General features: G+C 39.3%; 1 protein-coding gene and 4 non-coding genes across 5 annotated transcripts; 4 read left to right on the forward strand and 1 right to left on the reverse strand.

The window, feature by feature from the left end:
- The first annotated feature begins 1306 nt into the window (after positions 1-1306).
- Positions 1307-1379, forward strand: TRNAK-CUU (transfer RNA lysine (anticodon CUU)). The gene has a single exon. It is a non-coding gene; the product is annotated as a tRNA-Lys (tRNA).
- Positions 1380-3314: 1935 nt separating this feature from the next.
- Positions 3315-3387, forward strand: TRNAK-CUU (transfer RNA lysine (anticodon CUU)). The gene has a single exon. It is a non-coding gene; the product is annotated as a tRNA-Lys (tRNA).
- Positions 3388-5125: 1738 nt separating this feature from the next.
- Positions 5126-5198, reverse strand: TRNAK-CUU (transfer RNA lysine (anticodon CUU)). Its single transcript has one exon. It is a non-coding gene; the product is annotated as a tRNA-Lys (tRNA).
- A 394-nt stretch (positions 5199-5592) lies between these two features.
- TRNAK-CUU (transfer RNA lysine (anticodon CUU)) lies at positions 5593-5665 on the forward strand. Its single transcript has one exon. It is a non-coding gene; the product is annotated as a tRNA-Lys (tRNA).
- A 5396-nt stretch (positions 5666-11061) lies between these two features.
- On the forward strand, positions 11062-17967 carry LOC123764418 (uncharacterized protein KIAA1143 homolog). Its single transcript, XM_045752268.2, has 4 exons — positions 11062-11336; positions 13665-13727; positions 14204-14330; positions 17663-17967. Exons 1-4 carry the CDS (start codon positions 11217-11219, stop codon positions 17908-17910), a joined length of 558 nt encoding a protein of 185 aa, XP_045608224.2. The 5' UTR covers positions 11062-11216; the 3' UTR covers positions 17911-17967.
- Positions 17968-19932: the final 1965 nt, after the last annotated feature.

A 19932-nucleotide genomic window follows, 5' to 3' on the forward strand; every position in this document is an offset into this window, starting at 1 on the left:
AAATCATCTCAAGATAACCTCAAGATATACTAGCACCGCGCCATCCTCCGCAAGTAGAGACCCATGAAAAGGGAACCAAGGCTAACCTTGAACATGAATGTAGCGACAAAATTAACCATACACAGAACGACACATAGAGAGACTGCCAAACTTCCTGACACAACGCAACGCTGAAAACTTCGCCTCCTGGAAGATCGATACCCCTATAGCTAGTGGCCCCAGGAACCTGCATCTACCCTTAGATAACTATAAGCCCTTCATTCCACACTTCCTAGATCAAATACAGACAGAGAACACCCCCGACAAAATGAGACAGCCCCTGTCCAAAGACAGGACTCTGGAAAGAGACATATCAAAATATATAATCAAGATCTCTAACCCTATCCATGGAGGACAGAGGAAAATGTATGTATCCTGGTTAGCTTTGTAAATGTCTGGCCACCTCTGTGGTCGACAAATAATAATAATAATAATAATAATAATAATAATAATGTAAGCTTATAAGCGTACTCGCAAACGGGTTTTCTTCCTATTGGGGAGTGTTGTACATGCTGATATGGCGGTATGTCCACTTACAGGATGAGTGACGCTGCCCAATAAACTAGCCCCTCGAAGCAAAATATATATATATTTTTAGCGTACTCGCAACGCCTCCATTAGAAAGATTCACCAACCATTTACGAAACCTCTACATCTTTGCTTGATTTTGGCAGGGCCCATTAAACTTAAAACAGTTTATGGGCTTCGAAGAGCTAAATAAAGTTGTTTACAACAGAAATAATAGTTCTAGAAATAATAGGGAAAGGTAGTTCTCCTGGTGAGGTAGTTCTCCTGGTGAGGTAGTTCTCCTGGTGAGGTAGTTCTCCTGGTGAGGTAGTTCTCCAGGTGAGGTAGTCGTTCTGGTGAGGTAGTTCTGGTGAGGTAGTTCTCCGGGCGAGGTAGTTCTGGTGAGGTAGTTCTCCTGGTGAGGTAGTTCTCCTGGTGAGGTAGTTCTCCAGGTGAGGTAGTTCTCCTGGTGAGGTAGTTCTCCTGGTGAGGTAGTTCTCCTGGTGAGGTAGTCCTCCAGGTGAGGTAGTTCTCCAGGTGAGGTAGTTCTGGTGAGGTAGTTCTCCTGGTGAGGTAGTTCTCCGGGCGAGGTAGTTCTCCGGGCGAGGTAGTTCTCCGGGCGAGGTAGTTCTCCAGGTGAGGTAGTTCTCCTGGTGAGGTAGTTCTGGTGAGGTAGTTCTCCTGGTGAGGTAGTTCTTCGGGCGAGGTAGTTCTCCTGGTGAGGTAGTTCTCTTGGCAAAGAACTTGGATCAGGTCATCAGCCCGGCTAGCTCAGTCGGTAGAGCACGAGACTCTTAATCTCGGGGTCGTGGGTTCGAGCCCCACGTTGGGCGATACGTTTTCTCTCCTTCAACTAGCCTCTCTAGGGACAACAAGAGTCAGAGGCATTTCACCGGACTAGTCCCAGTGCTAAGAGGTGTGAGTTACGAGGAAAGGCTACGGGAATTAAACCTCACGTCCCTAGAAGACGGAAGAGTTCGCAGAGACATGATCACCACCTACAAAATCCCGAGGAATCAACAGGGTGCACAAACTGTTTAGCACGGGTGGAACACGAACAGTGGAAGGACACAGGTTGAAACTTAGTACTCAAATGAGCCACAGAGACATTAGAATTTTTTTAAGTGTCGGAGTAGTTAATAAATGTAGGTATGATAGAGCCCAATAGGCTCAGGAACCCGTACACCAGTTGATAAGTGAACCTCCTCCCTTCCCCCCCCCCCTCCTCCAGGACAAACTGCCGGTATGCTGGTTAGCATTGTAAATGTGTGGCCACGTCTGTGGTAGAAAATGAAAATAATAATAATAATAATAATAATAATAATAATAATAATAATAAACTGCCTGCGCACGCGGCCTCGCGCGCACTCAAACCTGGTCAAGAGTCACGTTAAGGTGTGGACGAGCCACGCGCTGCCCGATGCATAATAATAATCGTTCCCAACATGAAACTCTTCCCCCTAATGGCACTCCTACACTATGGCACTCCTACACTATGGCAGTGACTAACAGTGACAGGTCACACAGCTATATACATCATAACCCGGATATTTAAAGAAATAAAAAAAGCCACGCCTAACGTGGGACTCGAACCCACGACCCAGAGATTAAGTCTCGTGCTCTACGGACTGAACTAGCCGGGCTCTATTGACACTCCGTCCTCGCGCTATTCCAACACTTCTTTGCACACACACACACTCACACACACGCGCGCACACACACACACACACACACACGCGCGCACACACACACCAGTTGATTGACAGTTGAGAGGCGGGACCAAAGAGCCAAAGCTCAACTCCCGTAATTCTGTGGCGCGGGTTCGATTCCCGCACCTGGCAGAAACAAATGGGCAAAAGTTTCTTTCACCCTGAATGACCCTGTTACCTAGCAGTAAATAGGTACCTGGGAGTTAGTCAGCTGTCACGGGCTGCTTCCTGGTGTGTGTGTGTGTGTGTGGTGTGGGAAAAAAAAGTAGTTAGTAAACATTTGATTGACAGTTGAGAGGCGGGCCTAAAGAGCAAAGCTCAACCCCCGCACAACTAGGTGAACACACACACCCCTAAGGTCCTGGGTTAGCTTTCCACAGGAGGACAGCAGCGCGCTTAATTCCTTTCACCTGTTGTGGGTAGCTCCCAGAGGACCTCCATAAACTTCACAGGCTTTTTGGTGTCTCGGTGGTACAGTGGTTCATTCTCGACTCATAATCGAAAATCCCGGGTTCGAATCAGCGGATGAGAAACAGTTTGACACGTTTTCTACCATCTAATATCTCTGTTTCATTTATATGTATACAAGCTGCCTGTCCCCGACAAAACTGAATTAAATGGATAAATCACCTGAGAGGGAATTATCAGGTGGGTGCGCCAAGCCATTACAACTATATAGCACTGGGAAGGGGTCAGGATAAGGATTAGGGATGGGACGGCGGGGAAGGAATGGTACCCAACCACTTGTGGACGGTCGGGGATTGAACGCCGAACTCAGAGCAGAAGAAGTTGTTAAACACATATGGCAAAATTATACTGAAGCGACCTTACGAGTCATAAATACTCATACTCCGCCCAAGTAAAACAGAAACAAGCAACACTTAGTGGGCCAGCCAAAGGCTAAGGGCCCGCGCAGGAATATCCCTGAAAAAAAAAAAAAACGCCGAACTGCATGAAGCCAGACTGTCGCTCTACCGTCCAGTCCAAGCGCGATTTCCAAATCATCCGAGATCCAATCAAGTGTTTATGAAAACCGGGAAAACCACAATTAAGTTCCAAGCCCGGCTAGCTCAGTCGGTAGAGCACGAGACTCTTAATCTCGGGGTCGTGGGTTCGAGCCCCACGTTGGGCGATGCTTTTTTTTTCTTTTTGTCTTCAAAATATCAATGTTGTTATTACTGTCACTACCTGTCCAAATGGTTGGGCATCATCTGCAAGTCTGTGTTACAATATAACAAATTCTACCACTGATAAAAGTAACTTCAAAATCCAAATCTAGATTATATATTATTCAATTATACTGAATATGTCTTAAGTTCTTATTACGACTCTTAGGTAAATAATTTACAGTACTGCAAATTTGTGTAAACTAACCTAACTGTAAATGTGCAAATATTTATGACAAAAAAATAAGAATTTGATTGTTTTTTTTTGCACTTTGTTAGTGACATAATACAGAACTGTAAGTCTGTCAGTGTCACGATAATTGCGTCAAACTTTCATCCAGTCACTTATGTGTCACTGTTATGATGTAGCACTGCTAGCATGCCACTTATGTCACTGTCATCACTTTAAGTAAGTCACCGTCACGACGTATCACTGTCACTGACATAATGTTCAATTATAAACCTGCTCTCTCAAAATCAGCATCTCACTGCTGACAGTATAACCACCTACCAGAGGCCCCAAAACAGAAAACGGATCAGTATGTCAATTTCGAGAGCCGCTACCATTTTCTAGTACGACGATTTTTGGCCTTGGGCAAAATATGCGTCAAAATGTGACGTTCTAATAGGAGGAGAGGCTGGGCCACTCATCACAAGTAGAGCTATTGGGTGACCGCCACACAGCTGCTACGTGAAGAGAAGGACTTTCAGGGCAAATATTGACTAATAATCTAATAATACTCATAATTCTAATAATCATAATTCTGGCAAGATAATCTAATAATCTTGCCCAAAACGCTATGCGTGCTAGTGGCTTTACAAGAATGTAAAATCAATATCATTTCTATGTTCTCTCTTAACCCCCAATGTACCTTCTTGTATATAAATAAATAAATAAATAAATAAATAAATAAATAAATCTAATAATTGAAAGGGTAGAAATAGCCTAAGCTATAATATCCTTTTGGGGTATATCTCAATAAACTTGATTTAATAATTCACGTTGTCGGGGAACAGTAAAGTCTTTTCTTATGCTTATAGAGATTCCCCTCAAGGTCAACTACTGACCTTCACCAGGATGCAACCGGTAACATATGCATTAGGGACTTATTTAACGCTAGAAGAGTGGTATCAGGTGAAAGGAAACATGCCCAACTATTTCTGTCCCGCCCGGGAATTGAACCCGGGATCCTAGATTGTAAGTCGAAGACATAAAACACTGAACTACAGAACCCAAATGGCCTTTAAATAACATTCAATTTTGTTTATGAATAGGCTGATGTTTTGAATTTAAAGCTTGAACCGTATAAACTTTATAAATCCGTTTTACATGATCTAAATTCAAGGAGACAGGCAAGGCTAAGATTACGAAGCGGGATTATAGGCCTAATTAAAATTATTCAAAATAATTTCATTGATATAAACAAGGAGTGTATACTATGCCCTTTTTGTCTCGATGTTATTAGATTTAAAATTTTTCTTATCAATTGTTAATTGCTGATATGATTTTGTATGTGGTGATCATGTCACTTCCTATTCTTCTTCTGCCTTGTGTATGCGATCACAAAGTTGTGCTATCGAGGGTTGAGATTCGGCTCTTTGATCCCGCCTCTCACCTGTCAATCAACTGGTATACAAATTGACAGGTAAATTCGGCCTTGTGCCAAATTCTATTCTATTCAACCACAGGCCCCCTAAAACTTGCGCCCAACGTGGGGCTCGAACCCACGACCCCGAGATTAAGAGTCTCGTGCTCTACCGACTGAGCTAGCCGGGCTCTATTCAGTCAGTCCTCCTGAGGTTTCCTAACGTCAATAAAACGGTCAAATTAATGTCCTTTCTTAACCAATCAAAGGACCCAAAACCGAAAACGGGAAAGTACGTTACTTTCGTGAGCCGTTTCCATTTTCAAGTACGACCATTTTTGACCTTATGTAACGCATACGAGCGAATTAGGACGTTGTTTGTAGGAGGACAGGTTATTCTACTTGTCTCCTGTCCTTGCAAAATTAAGATCAAGACATTAGCAGGTTTCTAAATGGTGTTCAAGAAATGACGGTGCTTAAGGAAACTTTTCAGTCTTTGAGGCTTTTTGAATTTACGTATCAAGTTTGCTATCTTTGTATAGACATATTCACACAAAGAAAGAGCTAGACTAGCTCAGTCGCAGAGCCCGGCTAGCTCAGTCGGTAGAGCACGAGACTCTTAATCTCGGGGTCGTGGGTTCGAGCCCCACGTTGGGCGCGAGTTTTGAATCTCCCTGTGTAACGGCCGGTAGCCCTTCCTCAACCGATATGCGAAAACTTGTTGATATCTTGTGTGTAGAATTGATATCTTGTTGATATCTTGTGTAGTAGAATGTTGTTGTGTGTAGAATTTGGTGGACCGCTTTAGAAAACTCGCGCAGGGCTTACATGAAATAAATCACATCTGATTTATAAACCAAATAAGTTGGTGGTAGTGAAGCCACACTACAGATACCGTTAAGGGATTAACTTATATTTTGGAGCCTTAATTTATCAGTCCATCGGCCAGCGATGAAAAGATTCTTCGGTTCAGAAGAGTAACACTGCTTTTGTCACACGTTTATAGAATTGTTAATTAACGTGGCTACACTGTCATCGCGGTAATACTAACTCAAAGGAATACAAATGCAACTGAAAATAGTTTGCAACAAGGCCTAAACGAGGCTGTGTTTTAATGGAATACTTGTATATGACAAAACAAACACTGCAAGTACGAAGATCAATTATATATATATATATATATATATATATATATATATATATATATATATATATATATATATATATATACAGAAATAGTTATCCTATTTCACACACTTTGAACTTTATTAATGACATGATATGCCACTGGATGGATTTCTGAAGATTTTCTCTCTCTTGTCCAAAGAGAGAAAAAAGTTAAATCATGGTATGTTTACATCTTAATTACCCGTTCTTTATACCGACCTAAATCCTGTATAAATGTCCATTCTATAGCACATCGAAGCCTAAAATCTTATCTCGCTATATTGAATCTGGTTATTTGCGTGACCATACTAAATAGCTCTACCTCTCTCTCTCTCTCCTGTACTACGCTGACATTTTTAAGATATAGCCAAGTATTTCAAATTTGCGGTATAGCAGGTAGTGGAATCAGGTGATTGTAATCTTTCCATCACCGGTAAGTGGATGACTGAGGGGGTGCAATCATGGCCGGATTAGGACTTTCGTAGGCCTGATAGGCTCCTCCGAAATATGGAGAGAGATTTGGCACCATATTCACCAATAACCCAAGCTAGTACCTACTATTGCGCTTTCATCTATGGCCTGAATATGCTTAAATAGAATAGTATAGAAAATAATCATGTAAATAGATATTATAAGGATTAAGTAATAAATGGGAAAAGTAACTCTGTATCAATTTAATATATCCTGTAGAAAAAATGAAAGAAAAGTTTTCGAAAGCCTCCCATTATCTCGTATATAGGCCCTCGGCATTGTGCCTATTTTGCCATTAAGTGCATCCCACTTAATGGATTAAATTAGGTGGGATGACACCCAAAATTAACCATTATGCCACACAAATTTCTTATTTAGTGTGACACCAACATTTACCCCACAAACCCACAAAATGGGAATGGGAATATCATGTCACAGCCTGGTTGATCAGGTATCCTTTGGAGGTGCTTATCCAGTTCTCTCTTGAACATTGTGAGGGGTCGGACATAACTGGCCGACCCCTCACAATGTTCAAGAGAGAACTGGATAAGCACCTCCGAAGGATACCTGATCAACCAGGCTGTGACTCATACGTCAGGCTGCGAGCAGCCGCGTCCAACAACCTGGTTGATCAGTCCGGCAACCAGGAGGCCTGGTCGACGACCGGGCCGCGGGGACGCTAAGCCCGGAAGCACCCCAAGGTAACCTCAAGGTAAGGTGTGGGTATGTACTTCAGGAATCTGTACACCGGTTGATTGACAGTTGAGAGGCGGGACCATAGCCGAAGATCAACCCCTACAAGCACAACTAGGTGATTGCATATGGAGTACCCATAATACAAGAGTTGTTACATTCTTGTACAGCCACTAGTACGCGTAGCGTTTCGGGCAGGTCTCTGGAATACGATCCCCGCCACGAAGAATTGTTTTTACAACCAAGTACACATTTTACTGTTGAGTTAAACAGAGGCTACAGTTAAGGATTTGCGCCCAGTAAATCCTCCCTAATATAATATAACATATTATAATAACAATATTATACATAATAATAAACATAATAATAAACATTAAAATTCCCTATTCCATAATAAATTCCCTATTCCATAATAAACATTAAAATTACCGCTTCCTCACATATTTAATAACTCAAGTCCTCTCCTTGTCCTACGTTCAACGTCACTCAAAAACTTTAAAATTTTTATAATGTTAAACACAGACTAGAATTAATGTTATTTATTGAACTAAAATACATTACAGTATTATCATTAATAATGATAAGAACATTATTATTATTATTATACGGACAACTTACACTTTACGAGAAAATAACAAATAATTGTTCTTCACATATATACGCAACATACTTCCTCGCATTCAGTGACAGCACGCAATGAGCCAAAAATGAAAATATGTGCAGAAAAACATTAAAGTTACCCATTAAACATAGTCATTTTCTACGATGATACTTTCAAAGAAAATGAGATTGCTTCATGACAGTCTTATTCATCGTTAGTATTATTTTATTTTACTATTGATATCAATAATCAATCTATTTTATTAGTAACGTGAATTACTGATTTAGTTGTTAGGTTTGGATAGGTTAGGTAGGTTACGTTTGATCAAATTTCTACGTCAGTTTTGACTCGGTATAAAATTGCAGTCATATATAATTCAATGAAAACTTTATAATTTCGTAAGACAACAATTTGGATATCTTGTAAGTGTAAGAAGGGGGCCGAACCCCCCCCCCCCAATGTATCGTACACCCACACACACACCTGCGCCTAACTATACGTAGAATTGTAATATTTAATAATACTGCATTAACCTATACATGGACAAACTTATTTTTAATGCACAAATGAACTAAACTAAAGCACAATAAGTAAAAAATATGATGAATGGGTCTTTAAGGACGGCCAGCGCTTTAATATTAAGGAGCCTGGCCTGAGGACAGATTGCTCAATCTATGAGCAATCAATCTCTCATGTTATGAGCTCAGTGAGCAATATAAGGAGTAACATCTTAGATGATGATCATCTGATGATATCTTAGATATCATGGTTGTTGTACTGAGTGCATATTCTACTGCATTATTCCTTGAAATGTTATCCTAATGTACCTAGTAATCCTTGTTCATTATTGTGTATTATTCTAATCTGCTTTTGTGTCAACATTTCTTGCAATGTACCTGTAGAATTTTGTTGTCAATTTTACTTTAATTATTCTACTTAAAATTATCGGTACCTGTAAAGTAAAGCTGTAAAGTACCTGTAAACATTTTTCGTCAATTTTACTGTTATCTAAAAAATATCTGTTAGTTTAAGGATTTGCCCGAAACGCTATGCATGCTAGTGGTTTTACAAGAATCTAAATTAAACTTAATTTCTATGTTCTCTGTTAACCCCCTATGTACCTTCTTGTATATAAATAAATAAATAAAATAAATAAATAAATAACATTTATAAAACTACATACATCTTCTGTTTTACTTAAATATTTTTCTGGTAGAAGTTCTACATATAGATAATATTTCCGTCTTTCATATGTCATAAATAATTAATATTTATCAACTTATGAAGATTGTTTTCAACAATTATTCTTTGGGCGCTCGTTTGTCCCAACATGGTTGCACATTTTTGGAATCCTGTACATGGGTTAACCCAACTGACAGTTGGGATGGATTCCAATATGGCGTGGAACAATATGTTCACCTCCTTGTGCCCGATGATAAGACATATGATTTAGATGTTACCGTGTGCCTCCCGAGGCTGAAAGAAGGAAGAACCGAGGTTGAAAAAGAAGCTTGATTTTTAGCATCTTGATTATGTAAACAATGGGATCTGAATGAAGCCTCGAGTGCCCTAAAATTAAATTTGAAACGATAGATAGTACTTACCTGTTGCTGATTTGATGAGTGTCAGCACTGTCCGTTGTTGTGTTATGAAGAAGCGTACTCGGGAGGTGTATATGGGCCGCGTTTTGCATTCCTCGCTGGGGTAGTCCTCCATTGTGGTGGTGGGGCGTCGGTGTCTGTGCCCGGGGCGCCCGCCCCCCGCCACGTCAACTCTCCGTTCCGGTAATAGAGGACAGCTACTTAACCTTTCTCTGGGTGGTTACCTTCGCCGCGCACTAATGCAAACAATCTATTGTTCCGTGTAGGGACCGTACACCGTGGCAGGTACGAGACAAGTGGTGTCCCTCCGGTCGTGTCACGGCGCACTACAGGGCGAGGTGTTGACACTCCCGCGTCTCTACCACAACCACTGGGCGTTTAGGCTACTAAACCAGCGACTATCAACTATCAACTGCTACTACTAGTAGTTAATAGTTGCTGACTCCGCAGGGAGGGTTTTTAAGGCCTCCATAATGGCATAGTCCGAGACTAAAATAAATTCTCAGTATAAATATATATATATATATATATATATATATATATATATATATATATATATATATATATATATATATATATATATATATATATATATACAGCGTTGTCTCCTGCACCATGTATTAAAAGCGCTAAATACATCTTTGGTGTAGTTTGGTTACAATCCAAATTAAGGCCCTGAGTTCAATTTCCGCAGCGGGACACCTGATGTGTCTGTTCGTTTAATGCAGTAATTAGTCATTACCCGGGAATTAGGCAACTGTTGTGGGTTGCATCGTGAGGAAAGTCGGCTTCAGTGTTGGCCGTGCTGGGAGCTTCAAGTCTCCAGTCATATGTGAAGCCATCTGACCTATATTCTATATAATTGTCTCTGCCCCACATGCAAGCCTTGTTATAAATCTATTCACATATTTTACATTTATGTAATTTTCTGTGGCTCAGTACAAGCCGCAATGTACGATAAACAGCAGATCTTGGAAAACTCATCAGAACAAAGGGGGAACCATTGACAAACCGTCGGCTTCCTGGTGCTTATATAGTCTTCCCGGCTTGACGTCTTCCTTTGATAATTACTTCCTGTTCTCGTCTGTTAGTGACTCTCAGGTAAATTCAGGTTATTTCACCAAAAAGAAAATATACCCACGGAATCTTCTATCCTACGAGACCGTGAATGCCAAGACAATTTAAAGTTCAGTGGGAATATATATTCAAGATATATTGCGAGACCTTTGACAAGCCGCCGCCTTGCTGCTCCTATCAAGGCCCACAGGTCAATTAAACTTCGCGACAGGTGCATGAAAGAGAGATTTTCATGTAAAATTGTATGTAGTTCATTTAGCATATAAAGAAATATAAATATATCAAAGCTGCACTAATACATTCATTAAATATTAATAAAATCTCTTAACGTTGAGTTTATAAATAAACACTATATTTTTTGAGAGGTTTATAAAGTTATAATGCATCTTATGTTTTAATATAAAACTTAAAAGAACAAAAGGCGCTGCAAAACTGTCCCCCCCCTCCCCCCCAGCAAGCCACAAACCAGCCAGCAGTGTCAACAAACACTGCCAGCTGACTTGATATGGACTGAAATTATTACTACTGTACAATAAACTTCATGTAAACTGTACCGTAACAACAGGATAAAGTAACAACGTGTATTTCAGAGGTGAAGCATGGCAGGTTGGACAGGTAAACGAATGAACGTGGCGTACTCCAAGCCCCAGGAGCCAGCCTTCCTGACCAGGTTCAAGGAGCAAGTGGGCTACAAGGAGGACAATGGAATCTCCGATAAGGTACAGCAGCCACCATTACTTAGTAATAAATAATGTACCCCTTCAACGAGGTGACTTCTGTAACTTTTGCTCATGGTTGTATTTATATTAAGGGTTACAGTCTCCGTGGTGTTGTGGTAAGACACTCGTCTGGCGTTCCGCGAGCGCTTTGTCATGGGTTCGTATCCTGGCCGGGGAGGATTTACTGGGCGCAATTCCTTAACTGTAGCCTCTGTTTAACTCAACAGTAAAATGTGTACTTGGTTGTAACAACGATTCTTCGCGGCAGGGGATCGTATTCCAGAGACCTGCCCGAAACGCTATGCGTACTAGTGGCTGTACAAGAATGTAACAACTCTTGTATATATCTCAAAAAAAAAAAAAAAATCAAGGGTAATGTTGCTGGTTACCGGACACTTAAGTTATTGTGCTCAAATTGGATTTAAAAATATAAAATTGTATTTTCACAGGAAAACGTAAGTTATATTTAGCAATAGGAGGTGTTTATAAAATGGCTCCAGTCATGTCTGTCAATGTAATACTTGGATATTAACCAAAATATGTACATACATTTCACATGGCCAAGTGTACAAGCAACTCGTGAATTATCTCATACGTTAGGCCTATATGCAAATACATTCACTCCCTTCTTATAAACTGCTTGTACCCAACATATGGAATGAGAATGGAAAACATTAAAGGAACTCTTTGGATATTCAGCATGTACAGTGTCTCAAGTAACAAATTCATATATGATAGATATCTTAATTCTAACTCTTAGAATAAATAATAGAGTATGAATTCCCCTGATTCTGTGCCTGTTTTTTTTTTTAAATCGTATTAAATTAACTATGTTGGTAAATGTCTTTACATGGTGATGTTTCCATTAAATATGCAAATACTTGCATGAAGGTCTTCAGTAGTGTAGACTTATCACTTTTTAAGCATTTGAATCTAAAGAGACATTTTATTGTGAAACAGGTTTTAATGAAACGTAGGTAGTTAGTACAATGGTACTTCAGTTTTCAAATTTAATCCATTCCCAGAGACAGAACAAAAACAGAAAATACGAAAACTGAAAGAAATTTTCCAAAAGAAATAATGTAAATTAAATTAATCCATTCCACACCCCTAAATATATTAACTAAAAAATACATTTTATACAGAATAATGCTCTTAGATTTCACAAGGCCAAGTGTACAGGCAACTCGTGAATTATCTTATACGTCAGAAATGGGAGCCGGTCGGCCGAGCGGACAGCACGCTGTACTTGTGATCCTGTGGTCCTGGGTTCGATCCCAGGCGCCGGCGAGAAACATTGGGCAGTTTCTTTCACCCTATGCCCCTGTTACCTAGCAGTAAAATAGGTACCTGGGTGTTAGTCAGCTGTCATGGGCTGCTTCCTGGGGGGGTGGAGGCCTGGTCAAGGACCGGGCCGCGGGGACACTAAAAAGCCCCGAAATCATCTCAAGATAACCTCAAGATAGGTACCTTATATTTATTGAGGACTCTTGTTGGCATATGGAAGAAAGTGAGGAAAGGGAGAGGGGAGGAGGAGAGGTTTTAGTCTTTGGAAGGGAAGTCCCCTTCCATTACAGTATATTTACCATTATAGCAGTGATGACATTTCTGGGGTACTCGCTCTCTTTCTCACATTTTGCAGGCATATCACTAGGACCTGGTTGTGGCCCACTGCTTGCTTGTTTTACTAAGAATCTGTCTATAGACATTTGTTTTTCCCTACATTTTAACACTTGTCTGTAGTGAGATATCACAGTCTCACTATGAATGATCTATTGTTTTCCTCTATTGTCATTCTGACAACTATTTTCTTAGGTTGAACATTACCACTGACTTTCTTGGAACCCATGGCATGATATATAAAAAGAACTTTAATGTTCAGAAACCAAAAAAAGCACAAACAGTTAAATTCTTCACAGAGAATTCAAGCACAATCATCACATGGCGGGAGACACTGGTAAACTGAAGTGCCACGTGCTTGATGGATCCATATGTGTATAAACAAATTCCAAAAACCGAGCCAAACAACGAGTACCGAATCAAATTTTCCAAAGAAATTGAATGCGAAAACCCAAAAATACGAAAACAGGGGGCATACGAAAACCAAGGTTCCTCTGTACATCATTTCGAACATTCTAAATTGTCACCTCGTTCTAGTTAAACCTACTGTTATTTGTTATGAACTAACTATATTACAAGTGGATTCTGTATTGAAGTATATTATTTTAAGATCTCTTCACATGGCTCCTTTTGACCTATAAATATTATTAAGCAGTTTTTGATATTGTGATGTAATGACATTGCACTTATGCTTGTGTATGTTTTCAGTTTGCAGTGATGCCATCAGCAACAGATGATGACTTAGACGACAAAGATGATGAACTTCCACAGGTATGTTAATGTAGTATTACACTGTTGCACTCTTAATTTTCAATGCTGCATGAGGAGATAATCTAAAACATAATTTAGAAGCAGGTTTACAGTCAAACTCATTATATTATTCATAAACAATAGTACTTTTATTGGTTTATTATACTGGTTTATTATGTTAATGGCGTGGGCTTAATATATTTCTTAATTACATTTAAACAGTATTATACAAGGGTTAGCTTAGAGCATAATTGATTTTTATTAAAGATTTCTAAACACCTGTACAGTAATAATAAGATTTTACTCAATAACCTTCCCCCCTCCTCCCACTCATGATCCTTTACCTCCCATTCATGAAATGACACTCCACCACCTTCCCATATTCCCCATGGATGAGAGAGGTGATTGGGGGTGAGAGAGAGGTAGGATTGCATGGCGAAGTAGTTCTTAGTAGTTTGCTAGTTCTTATTTATCTTACGAATGGTATATTTGATCAGGTAGTGAGCTTAAAATCAGATGACTTGTCACAAGAAGAGTATGATAAACTGCGTGCAGAAGGAAAGCTAGACGATCTCTTAAAGGGCAACTGTGAGGAAGTTCAAGGTCCCAGAGAAAAGGATGAAGGTTAGTATAACATGGTTTAAAATTATGATTGTGTATTACGTGGTTATAGGGTGGTAGATGCAAAGAGTTAATGCTGCCTAACTCTCTCCGTGCTTCATAACCCTAGTGTTTATTTAGGAGACTTTTTTTTTTTTTTCTTTAATCCAATATTAGAAGTTTCATTAGTTTTCTGAAGTACAGTAATTATTTTCACATCTCTGCAGCGTAAACAAAGAATGGAAAAGAGGCAACATCAATGTATGAACCATCCAGTTGTGGAGCAATTCTCTCAGAATTCATCCTGTGCACCTCCAAGGAAATATTTCTTGTATTTTGCCCTTCTATGTTTTGTTTCTCTCATTTCAAGGATCTAGAGTTTATAAAGCCTTTTATACACACAACTGTTCCCCCTTACACGGGGGTTCTTTTGTGTCCTCAGTGATATATTTTTTTTATACTATTTTCTTGCTTGTTCCTTCCCATGTAAGTTTCTGGGTGCCCTCATGTTTCCTGGATTAATCCTTTTTCTGGGAGTTTTCTTTTAGAGGTTTAGGTTCCTGTTGAGATTTGGGTTTCATTCCTTGCCCTGGCTTGCAGTCTTCCCTTTTTTAGGGTGTGTAACACATTGGTTCAGACCCCCAGCTGTTTTTGGGGCTGGGGGTCCTTCTTCCTCTCGTATACACTGGTACCTTCTGGTTTCCCTTGCAGTGCTTGGCTCTTGCTTCTTTCCTGTTTTGGGGGTTCCAGGTTCATAGGGGGTTTTGCTCCCTGTTCTATGGTTTGGGCACTGGTGGCTGTGTCTGGTTTATGACGGCTTGCTTGACTTTTTGGTGTGCTTTTTTTTTCTCATGTTTGTTTTCTTGTCAAGGTAAGCCTTTGGTGGTGCCTTTTCTTATGGTTTGTTCCTTGTTCATACTGTGTTGGAGAGGGGGTCTGGATCTCGCTTCTTGGCTTTTCTGAGCTTGAACCCTCCTGTTGATGTCCTTTCACTTCACTGTCCCCTTCAGTCTCCTTTTCCTGGTTTTATTTCTTGAATATTGGGCTGGTCTCTCCTCCCTTGAACCTGTTTGGTCTTTGCGAGTTAGTTGAACGCTTGGCAGCTTGGTTTTTCTTTCCATTCTCAGTGGGTACCTATTTTGTTTTTTTCTAGCTTGTGAGTCACTTTGGCTCTGCAATCCAGTATTTGTTTTTTTGTGTTGCATATATTTTTTTTTCTCTACCTTCTCGCTTGACCATTGGGTTTTTTCTCACAGCCTTGTAGGTGGCTACTGGCTGCCTTTTGGCCATCCTGGTTTTCTTTCCGTGTTTTTGAATTTTTGTCATCAGGGCATTCTTGCTTGCCAGTTTGGAATTACCTGTATTTTTCTTTGACTTTTGGTTCCTCAGGCTTTTGATGCAGGGTGTGGTTTGCATTTTTAGTTTGGTGCTTTCACTTCTAGTCAGCCTTAAGAGCTGGCTGGTTTGTGCTTCCAGCCAGTTTCCAGCCTGGCTTTCAGTCAGTTTGTGTCTGCGAGTTGGGTGTTATAGTGCTTCCCATCTCGCTGGGTTCTGGGTTTTGGTGAAGATTCCATTTGGTTTTGGACTAGTTCAGTTCTCGTTGGGCCTGGTTTGGATTTTATTTACTTTTCTTTTTCCATTCTGCCTGCATTCCTACTATGCTTGGACATGTGTTTCCAGCTGTTGTTGTGGTCTCCAGGTTTACTGTCATTGGCTCAACCAGCTTTGTGTGAGTCTGTTCTTTGCCTGCATGATGTTTATTTTTGGTTGGGTTTGGATCCACGTGATGTACTGTTTCCTTTGTTTCCAATCTTTTTGCTGCTACCAGGACCATTGGATGTGGGTTCCAAGGGCCCTTCAGGGGTCCTTGGAACTTTTTGTGAGCACTGAAAGAAATTTCAGAACTCTTGCCTTTCGTGAGCACTGAAAGAAAATTTTCAGTGCACACCATTTCAGTGCTCACACTGAAATGGCCTAGTTTCGAGGTGTGTCAGAGATTAGAGTTATTCAGCCTGCTACTGCTGTGGATATGGTTGAAGTCAATATTTAAGTGATATTTTAGTATGAGAGTATTTAAGTAATTTTGTGTATATGAAATGTAAATCTATTCAAATCATCTCATTTTTGCCCTTGAGTTTGTTGAAAGAGGCTTTGAATTGTTCACTTCCATTCAATGTGCCAGAGTTTGGGGTCACTCTCAGCTTCTGCCCCAGCATGCTCTATGAGGTTTGTGTTTTGCCTAGGTGCCACTTTAGTTGCGTATCACCATCCTGGAGTTTGTAGGTATTTCCTGTTTTCCTTGACAAAAGGTTTCTTTCTCTTGATGGGGGATAATTTGGGTAATGTTCTTTCTGTTTTACTTCAGCACAACTCTGTTTTACTGTAAGTGTTCTTCAGGGATCAGATTCAGTTCTTAATATGTTTTCTTTTCCACAATTGTGTTCTTGGCAGTTTGAAACAGAATTCATGTCATTTCTGCTGCATAACCATGGCTGCGTTTGGTAATGGACTTGACCCCGTTCGTGCCTGGGTTTCCCTGCTATTCCATGATTGCAGTTGTCAGGGGTAACATTGTTATTCTGCACCTGATTGAATACTTGGCACTTTCAGCTTAATATATATTGTACACATAATGCATTATTTATTCAAATAATGCTAATATTTTATTTTATATTTTTCTTCTTGCATACATTTAATGTATTTGATATATATACAATATAGTAGTATACAATGTATATATAGTATACAGTATACATATATACATATGTATATATAGTATACAATGTTGTAGCTTTATCTGTGAAATCTGTGTCTATATAAAATATATGTACAGTATCTGTGAAATATGTAACTGAAATATTAATATGTAATTGTTGTGTGTTCAAATGTCAATATGCTAAAATATATAATTACTATTTTTACTAAAAATAAAATAAAATATTCTTTCAGAGAATCTTGGAATTTGTTTAGTTCGACTCTTGCACTAATATGGCCTGGTCTAGCATGCATCGAGGGGGATAAACACAGCTGTACTCTACTACTATTTACATGTGCTGGCTTAAGACTGACTAACTTGAGGTTTAAGGTTTGCCTTGCTGTAGTATGGCCTGTAATAACAGTAGCTTAATTCAGTAGTAACAACATTGTTTTCTTCTACAAAGTCACATGTTTGTAGTAGTCAGATGTGCAACAGGTTAACTTTAATTTACATACAGTACTGTATAGAATGCTAATTTGTAAGAAGAATGCGAGGAGGCCTGGTCAGAGACTGGGCTCACTGGGGCTTTGATCCTCGGCATTATTCACAGGTATACAACACGCAATGGTTAAAAAAATTCTTGTTTTGTTAATTTCAGAACCACCACCTGACGGAAGAATCTTGTTTCGTAAGCCTATAAAGCGTGACGGAGAAGACAAGAATGGAAAATTAGATTCAAAGAAATTGAAGAGAGATGAAAAAGATGACAAATCAGGTTCAACAAAGTTGAAGGATGATGGAAAAGTTGAGAAATTTGATAAGAAAATGAAAAAATATAAAAAGATAGAGCAGCAGAAAAAGAAACTTTTATCCTTTAATGAAGATGAGGAAGATGAAGAAGATTAATTTAAAATTTTTGTGCAAAATATTTTTTATAAAGTAATAAAGTTAGCATTAATCTCATTGTGGTTATAATTTCTAGATGTATATATTTCCTTGAACTGTTAATAAATTGCTTAAATATTTTCTTAAAAGCTTTGTTAAACAGTTTGTTTAAATTTTTTTTTTAATATATAGGATGCGTACAACTTTCAGACTTTCTAATAACATCTACATAAAGACTATCTATATCTACCTCTGATGCCTTACTCTCCCTGAAAATTTCCTCCAGAACATTATCTATAAAGCTTCATCTTGGCATTCCAATTGGACGCTTTTACCCAATGCCAACACATGAACTATCCCACATTAATCATTAGCTCTTTCTAGGCTGTTAAGTGACTTGCCTATTCCTCGACTCATGTTCTTCTCTAGAACAGTTTATTTTTCCTCTAACTCTATTATCCATCATTCTGTCCATACTGTATCCAGAACATTCTCTAATCCTGTCTTTTTACAACTCTTCTGATACCGTTAACTGCTCTCACCAATCCCTTTAAGATTTGTGAATCTGGTTAGTTCCCATGTAAAATGTATGTTTTCAAGAAATTAGCAAGTTAGCATGGCCTTCACATATATGAGGGAAATGGCACTTGCTTGACAGGATTATAATCAACTATTTCTGTTAAATTTTATGATCATCATCTTGAAACTAGTCTCATTTTATAAAGAAATTAAACAATACATTGTTAAGCTTGAATGGTACAGTGCAATCAATTTCAATTTTCATTCATGTACTCGAAAGAAAAGTTAAATATGGTACAATATTTTAATGCTTTAATTCTGTGAATACCCAACTCTGTATACATGGAATAAGAATTAGCAAAAATACCTTCAGATTCTCTAGTACTTTCATTGAACAGGCAGCCCATGGTTAGTGCAGAGATCATGTTTCTGTGCAACCTGTATAATGCAAAAACTTTGCAAGTCAAGCTTATAGGTATCTGCATAACATAAGGTCGTGTTCCTGAGAACTCGAGTTTACTTGTTCCACTTTTACTCAATAAAACCTATTTGGATATTACTATGTAATGTTTACCAAACCACACACTAGAAATTGAATTGACGACAACGTTTTTCTTTCTCTTGTTTCTCTCATGTTCCCATTCTTACTTCTATTATTACACCCTATATTACACCTTACCTTATGTATCTTTTGCCTTGTTCTTATCTTCCTCTAAGATTTCAGTCTCCTCACCTCTCTTGCCTTACTTAATGTCCTTTCCTCCCTCGTCTCATCACAAATGACTTGATAATGGTCCAGGACAGACCGAAACATCGTCGTCTCTTCCATTTCTAGTGTGTTGTTTGGTCAACATTTTTCAGCCACGTTATTGTGACTTTTCATCTGCATTACTATATAATGCTTGCCCTCGTGTTTTATCCACAAATACAGCATGAAATCATGTCCAGAATTCTTGGGATGTGCAATAAAGCAACAAACCGAGACCCAGAAATAAACTTTTTGAGATTTTCAGATAGGGATCAAAAGAACTGTCTGTATGGATTAACAACCCCTATAAGGGCCAGAAACTGAATTCCTAAGGGGGATTAAGGAGCATCCACAGCATCCACAACTATTTATCCAACAATCCTAAAGCCTTCTGATCTTGCCATGTTGCAGAGGAAGACTTACCAGAGAGGGAGCCTACATCCTCATCGGTGAGTAGTTTCATTGAGGGAGGCCCCTGTGGTTTCCCATATTGTTTCCCAAGGAAACTAAAATCCTAGGCCTATTCCTATGAAAAAAAGGAAACAAGTTAGGGAGAGTAGGCCCTCTAGTCTCCATCACATTCCCAGAGAAGGCAGCACCCCCCTTCCCTCCCATATTGGTGATGCCCACAGCATGAAATTATTTGAGCTGAAGACCAAGTATTTTGAAACAAAGTAGTACATCACACTCAGTAGACTGGTACAAGAAACTATATTTCTCTCAGCCTGGTCCTGCAAAGTGCCACAACCCGACAGAAACTCGGAGCAACTAAAACT

This window comes from Procambarus clarkii, chromosome 82 (assembly GCF_040958095.1).
Source record: "Procambarus clarkii isolate CNS0578487 chromosome 82, FALCON_Pclarkii_2.0, whole genome shotgun sequence".
Taxonomy (NCBI): Eukaryota; Metazoa; Arthropoda; class Malacostraca; order Decapoda; family Cambaridae; genus Procambarus; species Procambarus clarkii.

Excerpts from the sequence above, each read along its gene's own strand:
- LOC123764418 (XM_045752268.2), top strand. The coding sequence starts at position 11,217 with ATGGCAGGTTGGACAGGTAAACGAATGAACGTGGCGTACTCCAAGCCC. Across the intron at positions 13,728-14,203 it reads AAGATGATGAACTTCCACAG|GTAGTGAGCTTAAAATCAGA; the intron begins GTATGTTAATGT and ends ATATTTGATCAG. Across the intron at positions 14,331-17,662 it reads TCCCAGAGAAAAGGATGAAG|AACCACCACCTGACGGAAGA; the intron begins GTTAGTATAACA and ends TGTTAATTTCAG.